General features: G+C 33.7%; 1 protein-coding gene across 9 annotated transcripts in view; it reads left to right on the forward strand.

Annotated features, from left to right (window-relative positions):
- Ralgapa1 (Ral GTPase activating protein catalytic alpha subunit 1) overlaps positions 1 to 13541 on the forward strand; it is a 263481-nt gene that overhangs the window by 211487 nt on the left and 38453 nt on the right. For 8 of the 9 annotated variants that reach the window (XM_023721854.1, XM_023721851.1, XM_023721853.1 and 5 more), the window contains one exon: positions 4110 to 4265. In XM_023721854.1, coding sequence (XP_023577622.1) covers positions 4110 to 4265 — 156 coding nt within the window. Of the gene's footprint in view, positions 1 to 4109; positions 4270 to 13541 lie in introns of all 9 variants that reach the window. The other variant, XM_023721857.1, reaches the window with a different exon arrangement.

Here is a 13541-nt window from a genome sequence, read left to right on the forward strand (position 1 = left end):
GCCCACTTAGGACTGAGGTATAGAATGAGGGACACAGAAAACATCTCAGATGAGGGAAAACTTAAACCTTGTTACCATCAGACTTACCATGAAAGAATCACTGAAAGAAGATCTGTTAACAGAAACAGGATATTATGGAAGGAACTTTGAAGACTCGAAGAGAAGTGTATTATATGCATTTTCAAATATGCCAAATACCACCTACTATTCTACGAATAATGTACACTAATAAAAATAAAGAAGACTGTTTTAGCAAAAATTATAACACTGTTTTTCTAAATATACATGGTGGAAACAATATGGTATTACAAATGGGAGGGTAAAGGAACATATAATAAGATGGGATTACTATACTAAAATAGGGATACACTTACAGATTATGAAAGGTTACCTGTATGTAATATATCTAGATGGACATCTGGGTGTGGTGGCACATGCCTCTAATCCCAACACTTATGAAGCATCACCATAAGTTCAAGACCAACCTGAACCAGGTAGTGAGACCATGTCTCGAAAAAATAAAAGTGATAGATAAATAGAGTAAAATTTTAGGAAAATGTTCAGGTAACCCCTTAGAGTCAGAGTAAGAAAGATGAAAAACAGGAAAAGAAATTTCAGAAAACTAGATAGCAGGCTTAAGCCCTAGGGTAGGGGTTGGGGAGAAGGCTTAGTGGTCTTAGCACCTGCTTGGTGAGCACAAGGACCCTGGTTCAATCTCTAGCACCACATGTCATGTCGGTCCCAGAACTGTGGGTGCACCATGCTAGCCACTGAAACCAGGCATGGTGGCATTTGCCTGTAATCCAGCACTAGGGAGGCTGAGACAGGAGGATCACTACGAGCCTAAGCTGCATAGTAAGACCCTGTACCAAATAAATGAAAGATGTTTTTTAAAAGTAGGTTAAAGAAGCATGGCTCACTTTTGTACTATCTAAAAGAAACCTTCACTTCAAATATAATATTATTGTGTAGCAAATAGTAAAAGAAAAAAAAAAAAAACATAATCAAGCACTTATACCACGGAGCTATCTTCCCAGCCCCCATATAGTCAAGGGAAGGTTAGGTTGACTACATTGATACTTGATAAGGTAGTTTTCCCAGCAAAGAAAATAAGAAACAGAGGAACATTTTATAATTACAGAAGGACCAATCCACCAAAAAGATGTAGACCTAAATGTATGTACAGCAGAACTGTAAAAGATGTGAAGCAAAAGTTAATAGAACCAAAAAGAAAAGAAAAGAAAAAGGAACAATTATAGTTATACTTAGAAACTTCACCCCATCCCGGCAATTGAGAACCAGATGGAAAATCTTCAGTATATGTATAAAAGATTTTATCAACACCATCAGTCAATAGGGTCTACTCTACATTTCTGGCACGCTTCATCCAACAACAGCAGAATTCACTTCCTTTTCAAGTGCCCACAGAACATGAACCATGATAGAGGATATTTCTAGCCTATGAAGCAAACTTCAAAAAACTTACAGGCTTTCAAATTAATACAGTGTTTTTCCAGCTACAATGGGATCAAACCTGAAATCATAAAAAAAAGTTACAGGAAAATAATTTGGAAAAGTTATGTGTGATTTCATTATTTAATATTATTAAAATGACAGTTACAGAACAGATGAGTTATTGCCAAGGTCTGCGGGTGGGAAGGAAGTGGATGTGGCTCACATAATGGGCAGAAAGGGGGATCCTTGAGGGTTGAAAATGTCTCTTTGTCAATCTTAGTTATAGTAGAATTTTGTATCATGGGACTCTGTAAGGAATATATAGGATTATTCTTATTACTTTATGTCTTCCCATGAATCTCCAGTTATCTCTAGGCATTTAGTTTACAAAGTAGATCACCAAATGTTACAAAAACACTTTCAGCAAAGGAACACTAAATTGAGACTGTCTTTATATAATCAGAATTGAAACAACATGAATAAGTAACTTTCTCACTAAAGCAAAAGTCTGTACTGAGCTGCCATTTTTCACCTACCATTTAATCAGAGATAAGAAAGTGTGATAATATTCTGTATTCCCCAACTATTTATGAGTTGAACTCTGGAGATAGGGCTAAAACCACTGTCTTCTATTGCAGGCAATCAGATGGATATTCATTGAAGAGAAGGTTAAAGATGCCTTTTTTTTTTTTTTTTTTTTTTTTTTTCAAAACCAGGGATTGAACTCAGACCCTTGAGCTTGCCAGGCAAGCGCTTATTCTACTGAGCCATCTCCATGGCCCAAAGATGCCAATTTTAATAAATTTGTGCAAACTAAAAAATAAAAAGTGTGATAAAACCCTGCATTTGAGAAGATTTGAAGGAAATAAGCACTCAATGGAGGGCAATTTGGTAGTATGTTTCAAAATTAGAAATACACCTACCCTTTGTCCACAGACCTACTTTTGAAAATGGGGGGGAATATATATATACATATATATATATATATATATATATATATATATTTCATTGCAGTATTGCCTAATAGGAAAAAATGGGAAACAACCTAAATATCCTTCAAGTATAAAACTAGTTACATTAGTATATATCAATAAAATGAATTGTGAAGCCAAGAAAACCAAAACATGAAGTTTTTCATATAAAGTACCTTCAGCATATTTTAAGTATAAAAAGCTAGGTACAGAATATTGCCTATCCATGCTCTGTGTGCACACCTGCATGTACACACACATGAATTTATTTGCTTCTGCAAAAAATGTTGAATTGCTTTCTAGGAAGGGAACTGAGTAGTACAGATGAAAGATGATGGGAAGACTTTTTGCTATACCTTTACTTTTGAATGTTTAATACATCACTGAGTCAAAAATAAATTTTAAAAACGGAGACTAAGCAGTCTTATAGTAATGGCATAAAAACAAATCTATCATTCATATGTTCTGCCAATTAATGGTTGTTAGCAATCAATGCTAATTAATGGTTATTTGTATTCAGTTCACATAATGTGGGGATTTGGCTTCGTAATTAATCATTTTATCAAATATTCAGAATTTTTCTTTCCTGGTACTGAGGATTGAACACAGGGCACAGGGCTTTCACATTAAAACTACATTTCAACCTGTTTTGTTTTGAAATAGGGTTTTGGTAAGTCACTTAAATTGCTCAGGCTGGGCTGAATGCTCCTGTCTCAGCCTTCCAGAATGCTGGCATGAGTCACTAGACCCAGGTCATATTTTTATGTTCAGTGGAACAAGGAGTGGCTTTTGTCTTTGCTCATTCCTGCGTACCTCTTGTTCTCTCTGGTGAACAATCTCCTGGCTTCTGTGCATTGCACCAGCCTAGCAATAGCAGCAAATGCAGTGACCTTTGCATTAATGTGTATTGTGGCATTTTAAGACTAGATTAACTCATACTTTTTAAAATGTAATTGAAGTCTAAAATTCATTTTTATAATATTAGTTTGAGCTGTTTTAGGTGCTGACAAACTAGAAAGCCAGTTTTATGAGTAAATATGACATACTTAGCTCATCATTTTGTCAGAGTGACATTGCTATTTTAACTTTTGCCCAAAGCATTTGCAGATTTGATTTTTACTCTCTGACCTTGGTGTGCCCTAAGCAGTCTTTATAATTTATCATTAACACCTAGGTACCTAACAAAAGATGCACAGTGCACAGCAGTTAATTTCTTTTCTAATTAATCCCTTATAATTAAGGATCTTCAGATTCTTTTTTTTTAATGCTTATGTGACTGGATCTAGGCCCCCTTTTTATTCCAAAATCTGTGTATGTTCAAGTCCCTTATACAAAGTGAAATAGACCTCCAACTATACACTGTACATCATGTCTAGATCATTTGTTATACTTCATGAAATAAGTGTTTGTTGTATTGTTTAGCAAATAATGACAGGAGAATAAAATCTATACATGTTCAGTGCCAGGGCATTTTTTCCTGAGTATCTTCAGTCAATAATTTGTTGAGTCCATGGATGTGGCATGCGTAAATAGGGATGACTGGAATTCTAGATGTAGTATCTGTTGATCATGGGCAAATAGTTATTTGTGCAACTATTTGTGTAAAATAAAAACTTTAAGTCTTTCTCAATAATTGTTTTTGTTGTATCCAGTTATTTTTATATGGCTGCTCTTTGCTTTTAGGTAAATCTTACAAATCATTGTGGTTTTATGGGAGGATTACAAAAAAACAAAAGCACTGGATTGACCACTCCGTATTTTGCTACCTCTACAGTAGAAGTAATATTTCATGTGTCAACAAGAATGCCTTCTGATTCTGACGATTCTTTGACCAAAAAAGTAAGTACAGAAAAAGAGTGCTCTAGAGTTAAAATCCTAGTAATTAAGAAAATTAATAAAACAAAATACTTAAGTTCATTAGACCAAACACTATTTTTGGCTATAATACTTTTTTTCTTTAACTTAGTATTGTTTTTAAAAACAGAATTTTTAGCGAGGAATGATGTTTCACATCTATAATCCCAGCAGTCAAGAGGCTAGGTAGGAGGATTCCCATGAGTTCAAGACCAGCCTGGACTATGTAGCAAGATGCCATCTCAAAAAAAACTTTTTTTTTTTAAATTATATTTATTTATTTGTGTGTGTGTGTGTGTGTGTGTGTGTGTGGCCAGCTCAGCCCACCAGGGGGCAGGGCTGGCTGGCATGTGGTACTTGGGGATTGAACCGGGGTCCCTGTGCTTTGCTAAGCTTGTTGTAAGTAGGTGCTTTAGACCACTGAGCCATCTCACCAGCCCTTAAAAAAACTTTTAAAAAAAAAAGATTCTATATTTTCCTTAAAAACCAATTATATGATTGAAGATTATAGTCATTTTTAATTTTTCCTATAAATTGTATAGTATATATTTGAAGATTACAACATGATGTTACAGGACACATAGAAGAATGGCTGTGATAGTGGAAAAAATTAGTATCAGTTGTCTCACATAATTACCTTATTTGCAACAAAAAAGTAGCTAAAATCTACTTATTTTTTAAAATGTTCATACTGTACAATTTTTATTGAACTACAGTTCTCTCGTTACTAGGTATTCAGAATTGTTTATCCCACACATCTCCTATTTTGTATCATTTTATCTATTATATCTCCCCATTCCCTCCTCCCACCCACTCTAGCCATTGTCTTACTCTTTATGTATAAATATTTGTGTTCCACATATAAATGAAATCATACAATGTTGTATGGGATACCTGGCTTTTTTATTTAGCATAATATCTTTAATACTGATCCATGTTGTGGAAATGGCAGAATTTCCTTTTAAGGCAGAGTAATACTCCATTTTATACACATACACACACACCTCATTTTCTTATCTGTTACTCATGGAGGGGCACTAAGGTTGTTCCCAATCTTGGATTTTGTGAATAGCACTGCAGTGGGCACATCTTTGGCAATGACATGAGGTATTGATTTTACTTCTTTTAATGATATACCCAGAAAAGGGATTACACTATCATATAGCAGTTCTATTTGCAATTTCTTTTTTTTTTTTCAAAGTTTTATTGATAAACAGATAGCAATGAGACAGTTTCAAATCAAATTGGAAGTACAATTTCAACAAATAATACACTGCATGTATTCTTCTTAGTGGTTAATTGCTGTACAAGATGCGGACTTCTGATCCTATTTACAAACACCATTAGAACAAATCATTCTATTCATTAAGAGAACGCAACTATATATCTATCCTAACCACTTTGAATACACAGATACAAAATGGGCATTCGTTGGTATACCCCATTTTTTCTAAGTTCCGTTATTGAATATTATAGGTGTGTAAACTCAGCAAAATATTCTAAAAAAGTCCAGTAGCCCATAGTAGCATTGGGTCTTCTGTTTAACTGGCAATGTCAGAAATTATTGACCTGAGTCCCCCACAGCTCAACATAACAACATGGCTTTACTTCCTATATTTCGTCTTCATACTTTTCTACTGGATGGTTAAGACCAAGGTAAAGCAGGACCTGTGCAACAAGACTTGTAGCTTTTTGGTCTGAGAAGGTCAGTGAAATGCCCTCAGGATTTATCCTGAGTTCCTGTACCTCAGATTGTAGAACCTTTGTCAGTGCAGCCATGTGGATGAGTCACGGCCATTGCTTGGCCACTATTTGTAATTTCTTTAAGGACTGAGATTCCTTTTTCTTTTCATGATTTACTTCTCATGTAGGATAGGCTGCAAGAGCCTTATGAATCTGCTTAGATTGTTTTTATCCTAACTTGCATGAAAATGAGTCAGCCATACATGTTTGTATTTATTCCTGGACATTCTTGTCAGTTACACCGGTCTGTTTCTATTTTTCTACCACTGTTTTGATTATTGTGTTTATATGTATTTTTTATTAACCAATATTTTCTCCTATTTTGTGGGTTGTCTTTCTACTCAATTGAAAATATCCTTTGATTCACTGCAATCCTAATGTTCATAGACTCCAATTTAATTTTTCTTTTGTTGCCTCTGTTTTTGGTGTCTGTTCAGTAAATCATTGCCAAATCTCACAAAGAATTTTCATACTTTTTCTAAGAATTTTATAATTTTTAGCTCTTAACATTTAGATCTAGAATCCATTTTGAATTAAGTTTTGTAGATAATGTGAGGTAAATATTATCAAAGTTTATTTCATTGCACATCGATACTTAATTTTCCCATTAAAATTTGTTGAAAATCCTTTCTGTTCTATTGCATTGGTCCAAATGTCTGTCCTTAGGTCAGTCCCCACACTGTCTGGCTACTATAGCATTGCCATATACTTTGAAATCTGAAAGTATGAGTCTTCCAGCTTAATTCTTTATTGAGATCATTTGATCTTCTTTCAAGGTCTCTTGAAATTCTGTGTAAAAAAAATTAGGATAACTTTTCTGTTTCTACAAAAATCATTGCTCAAATTTTGATGGGAATTACATCGAATCTTAGGTAGTTTAGGCAGTACTAATATCATGTCTCCAATTCATGAACTCAGGATATCTTTCCAATTTTTTATGTTAAGTTAAAGTCTTAAATTTTCAAGGGGGAAAAAAATACTAGTATATTTTCCAGGTATTTAGTAAAGAAAACTCAGGTAGGTGTGTGTTACAATATTTCATGTGTTTAAAGAAGCCAGAAGCCTTCTAACTTTTAACCACTTTAACAGTTACCCCGTGTTTCCCTTGGGCAGCACTTTTGTACAGTTTTGAGCATCACTCGGGCGAGTATCATTTCAACCACTTTGTTCTTATATTGAACAAATCTGGTACAATTGCCATTTTTATATTCGCTGTTGTATTATAAAAATTAACAAAAAATCCACATTTTGGTCATTCTGTATTTAAATAATTGGACTGGTTAAATGGTTAAAAATATAAGCATATTTTAATTTTTAAAACAATAGTGTAAACATGTCTTTTATTCTAGTTGTTAAACTAACAAACTGTTCATTACTGAAGAAAATTACCCAAGCTAAATAACTTTTTTACTTAATAAAGCAATTTAAAGAATTTGTTCTAAAGTCCGAGTATATAGTCTAAATCTTTTCATAGAATCAAAAATGTATAGACACTGATTTTTCTGTATACTAATTTTCCCTGTTCTCTGACTTTTGTTCTTAATCTATTTTTCAGAGACCTAGTAAGATTTTTTCAAGAATGAGCTTTTATTTTACAACAGCTACACTTTCTCTTTAATAAGTTAAATGTTTAAACTTAATCATAGATTCCAATTGTCTTATACCAGTTCTTCTTAATAAAAAATTACTTTCTGTATTGGTATTTTTTCTCCTGAATTTAATAAATTCCACATTAGTAGTAATAAGTTGAAGCCTAGAACATGTATCCTATTACAAATGAACAATTGGATATCATTAAGTTGTCCCCCTTTTCCTTTGTACATATATCTTCAGGTGTGTTAATCCATTCAGTAGACACATTAATGAGCACTAGTTGAAGTGTAATATTGGAGGAAGTAAGGCTTGTTGACCTCAGCATGGAGTTTAATACCTCTAATTAAATTAGATAGTCGACAGTCAGTATAAAGAAATAGCCATGCCTCTGGCAAGGTAGAATTATTTATGACCCTGGTTTTTTGTTTTAAACTTGGTAGGAGAAAATCATTTATATCCATTTTATAGAAACTAATTTTAGTTCTGACTTTTTACTTAGAATATTATGTGGTATTTTTGTAAATTATTATTTACATATTTTATTTTCTTAAGTAAATATCTTTAGACTTATTTAGGTATAACATTTTTATTTCTTGTGGAGAGATGGCTTTTAGTAGCAGCAGAATGTTTACGACATAGACTGTATTTTTTGAACAAATTAACCATTCAATCTAGTACTCTGTCTTAGAAATATCTACCATATCAAAAATCCCGATATAACCCCAGTCCAAGCCATCTGTTCTATAAATTATCTCTACCCGAGGGAGATTGATGGAAAATGGTTAAAAATAATTTCCACTTAACTGAGCGTATTCACCCCTAAAAATCAAAAGTGCCGCAAGCATTGGTATAAAGTGTTCACAGGAGCCTCTCTCATTTCCTCTGTCTCCTTGTTCTAGCCACTTGCTGATACTCTGCTTCCAGGGTAGCTGAATCATCCTTTTAGAAGTTTGATGAAGATCAAGTTGAGATAATTGCAACATACTTAGTTGGACTCTCTAGTCTGTCTTTCATTTTCTGCACCCCCCAAAAGAGGAGAAAGAAGCACTTTATTTAAGTCGCTTTCCTCTGCAATACTATTAGTGTAATGGACAACGTTTCATTTTCTGTCTTGAAATTTGGTCGTGGTGGTTTAATAAATAAATGAGCCATGTAGACCTGTTCTGTCCAACTTTGTTTTTAAATGTTACAGAAAAATAAAATTTAAAGATACATCCCAAAGAGAACTGTGTGTATATAACAACAAAAGTTTAAAAAATTACAGAAACCTTTTTATTATCTTAGTAAAAAATGAGGCTAATATTGTAATATAAAAATTATATCAAATTACACTCATGGTTTCATTCCCAAATAAAACAATTTCATTTCATTTTTCTATCTTAGATTCTGACCATAACCCAATTTTTACAAATGTGTTTCTGATGACAAAGAAAAACTAGGAAATGTGATTGATTGGGTTTAAATGTGTCCTACCACACTGAATGGTATAATTTGAATAGGATAGCAGTAGCTTCTCATGCATGGAGAATAAAACTTTTCTCACTAAGACCTTTAGTGACCTCCATTATTTGGCCACTTTCCTACTCGCTGCTTTGATCTTGCCTCTTGTCACCTTCTTACTCATTTACCGCAGTCTGGCTCGTTGGCTTTCATTCCAGCCTTCCATCATAGCAAGTTCATTCACCTGTCAGTGGCTATAGATACACTTACTGACCTTCCATGTGAAATGTTTTTGTCTCCAAGATTCCTCACTTTCATTGTTTTGTTATCAAATTTACATGTTTTTTAGAAAGACCTTTGCTGAACATTCTAGTTAAGCCCCCTTCTATTCTGGGACACAGTTAGAAAACCCTATATTTTTTCTTTCTTGCAGTTATCACCAATCAAAGTTATTGTATTTGTTTATTTTTGTGTATGTTTACTGACTCTTCCTACTAGAAATATCAAGGTTGTGACGTAAAGGACATAGATTTGGTTATTGCTATACCCCCCACACTTAGCCAGGATTATAATAAATGTTTCAAATCGAAAGTATCTATAGACATCTTTATTACTATAAACATGGAATTCTTAAACAAATGCCATAATTACAGATAATTTTGTTTTTACACTGTGTGCTGTGCAACAACAGAAAAAAAATTGCCATGTATTGTTACACTGTCTTTTCAGTACCCAGTAGCATTTAATGGTAACACTGCTAAGATGGTACTAGGTGCTATGCCTGTGGCTGTCAAGAAGCTTTTCTTAATCGTTAAAAATTGATAAAGATAGCAAACGAGTATAAAAAATGTGTGACTATATAAAAATGTTATTTTACACAAGTGAGGGATAAATGATAGTGTATGTTTCACTAAGTATGAGTATCTGGAAGGTGGGTGAAATAGTGGGGGCTTGAGTCCCTGAGAATATTGTTCCTGCTTCTACACGTATAAAAGTTGTCTTAAAGTAGCTGCCTACAGGCCAGGGATTTAGCTCAATGGTGCAGTACCTGCCTGGCAAGCATGAGGTCCTGAGTTCAATTCTTGACACTCAAAAATAATAAAAACAAATAAATGAAGTAACTGCCTAACCTAATTAACTTTCTCTGTGCTCTTCAGCATTTAGTTCAAGTGCCATTATAGATCAGTGTTCTTTGGTACCTCTACAGAAAAGCACATTTAAACATTGTCTGTATTTTTAATTCTGTTACTTGTTGCTTGGTGAATTTACTCTGTCTCTACTGGACCCAAAGCTTTGAAAACAGAGAGCATGTCTATTTTTTCCCTATCAGTGCATTTGCAGAAACTAGGACAGTGCATTCATTAAGCTCTAGGGCAGTGATGGTGAACCTTTTAAAACTTTCAGTGAGGGCCAGGGAGATGGCTCAGTGGAATAAGCGCTTCCCTGGCAAGCGCGAGGGTCTGAATTCAATTCCTAGTTCCACCAAAAAACTTTCAATAACAGCCTGCTGTGGCACATGTGGCTCACCACCACTGCTCTAGGATAATATTTGTTAGTAAATGAAAAAGAATTAATTGTAAGGAAGGAGAGAAGGATGGAAGAGAGAAAACCTTTAAGACTCATTAATTCAGGTGTATAGAACAACTATTAGGAAAGTATAAAAGAGGAGTATAATACATTTTTTAAATGAAGCACTTGGTAGTAGGGAGGAAACCAGTAAAATGAAAGAACTCATTTTGATCTTGAGTGATTATAATTAGTTGATTGGGTTCTATAACAAAAGTGGAAGAAACTTCTGGGTCAACTGGTTTTACAGTAGAGATAACATAATTACATCAATTCTAGTCTCTAGCCTCAGGTGAATATTTTATGGCACTAAGGAGATCTAGACTTGACTCTGGGCTGTTAATAATCATGGAGAAAGAGAACTCTGCCATAAGAAAGTTACAATAACAAAAAGTACCATAGACTAGATGGTATATAAACAACGGGAATTTGGTTATCACAGTTGTAGAGGCTGACAAGGTAAAGGCACTGGCAGGTGAAGTGTCTGGGAGGAACCACTTCCTTGTTCACAGAGGACTGTCTTATAAGCTCGTGGCACAGGTGCCAAACAAGCTTTCTGGGTTCTCTCATAAAGGCATTAATCCCTTATAAAAGAGCCCTCATGCATCTAATCACTTCTCAAAGTACCCCACTTCCTAATACTATCATATTGGGGATTAGGATTTCAGTATATAAATCTTGGGGTGGGAGAAGAAAACGCATTAGCATGTAGTCTGTTGTGCTGACAAACGTTTGATTTTCACAGAAGGACATAGAGCAAACCACAAACTGTAGAAATTACCTACATTCACAAGCCCCATGTCAGGGCCTGGTAAAACAGCATTATTAAACAGATGGTTGGTGAGCACTTAGATAATGAAGTAGTGATCACTAAGGAGCCAACATAAGTTAGTTCACCATAACAAATCACATGAAAGTAATTTAATTTCTTTTAATAGGATTACTAGATCAGGGACAGCCATAGACTATATAAAGCATTTAACTAAATTATTTGTGTGGACAAGTTGAAGAAATGTGGCCTTAATAGTTTAGTAAGTATGTTCCCAACTGATTGTATGATAATATTCAAAACACATAAATTAATTATTTAACAAGGAGTGCTATATGGAGGTGGTTAAAGTATGTTTTCTAGAACCAGCTGACCTGTATCTCAATCCTGATTCTGGCACTTACTGGTTGTTTGGCCTTTGGCAAGCACCGTCGTCCTTTTAAGCTTGCGTTCCTCACCTATAAAAATAGGGTAATACTAATTAGACTGTTTGTGGTATTGTTGTGAAAATTAAATGAATTATCACAAAGCACGTAGGATAAGAACAACTTAATAAATAGCACAAAATAGATAAACATTTTTCTTTTTTGAACCAAGAGGAATCATTGGCTGGAAGGTTGTTTTGTAGACTTGTCCCATTTTTACATTTTTGTTCAAAGCCTAAATGAAGATAGAAAAATTTAAATTTAAAGATAAACTAAATCTGGTAAAGATAAAGCCAGCATGTTGAATAGCAGAATTGGGCTAATAATAGACCTTGACAAGTTTAATGATAATCTGAACTTTGTAAGGTAAAATTTAATAAGAATACATGTGAAACCCACTCTTAGTTCTAGCAGTCAATTGTATCTGCCTAAAAGAACTTAATAAGAAAAAAGATTCGGGGGTTTGAATTGATTGCAGTTCCACTTGATCAATGCTATAAAGATGCAGAAAATAATGTAATGACCAGAACAAAAAAAGAAAAATGGCCTGTATGGGTTTGCTGTCTTAGAGCAATTTCTGATATATTTTATTTTAGACTCTACAGTTCAACAAAAACATCAGTAAACTGAGGCAAGAATCCAGGAAAATGAATATGTTTATGAACTATGAGAAGAGGAACTAAAAACACATAACCCGAAAAAATTGGGCACATTAAACCAATCTTCAGATGCCTGAAAATACTTAAGAGTATAAATTGGATTTATTTGGTCAGGCTTAATTCATAAGAACTAGCTTCAGAAAGGCAGCTTTGGTCTTAACATAAAGAATATTCTAATGATTACAGCTCCTTAAAAAGTAAAATAGGCTGACTTGTTAATTGTTAAACTCCCTAACATTAAAAGTATTTGAGTAGAGGCAGGATATTTCTCAGGAATACTACAGTGAAGCGTTCTTGTATTGACTGGAAAATTATACCTTAAAAGATCTCATCTATTCTATCATATATTAAGAATTTCTATTTCACATATTATTCATTTTGCTACTTTATATTCAAAAACTAATAATTACCAGTTTGTTATATGCCTTCAATTCCAAAATGACTTTTAGCAGTATTTGAAATGAATTTGGAAGTCACTTGGTTGTCAGTCTTTTTAACAGACCTATCTTATGTACAGAAGTCTTATACTGTATTTCCTAAATGTATTGCTGTCTGGATCCAAAAACATTTGGATAGAACCTCTTTTGAGAATTTTCAGAAAATAGGAAAGACTGCTGAATAGATACATTATCTTGTGAGTCCATTAGATATCAAGAACAAGTAGTATAAAACAGATACTATAAAATAGTATAGGAGGTAGTTATGTTGCATATATATACAGTTGACATTCCTGTCAACTGTTAATTGTTAATAATTCATTCCTTTGGTATGTTTTTGTAAAATTCTCAAGATACAAGCAGTGATTGACAATTTCTCAATTTGTATTACACAGATCTTAAAAATAGAAAAACATGCCATATGATAATTAATTTTAGAACAGCCTATAATAATTTTTTTGCCACTTGAATAAATTATAAGGTATTTTTATGAAGCTTTTCCTGTAAAATCTTTGAGCATGTTTAGAATTACTTTCTTATATCCATGGTTCTGTGCCCAAAATCTTCATTGTAATATACTGGCAAAAATGTATATCCTTTTCCTTTAAACTTCTGTAGCAGACTTCCAA

Source organism: Octodon degus, unplaced genomic scaffold (assembly GCF_000260255.1).
Source record: "Octodon degus isolate 3935 unplaced genomic scaffold, OctDeg1.0 scaffold00086, whole genome shotgun sequence".
NCBI classification, from domain to species: Eukaryota; Metazoa; Chordata; class Mammalia; order Rodentia; family Octodontidae; genus Octodon; species Octodon degus.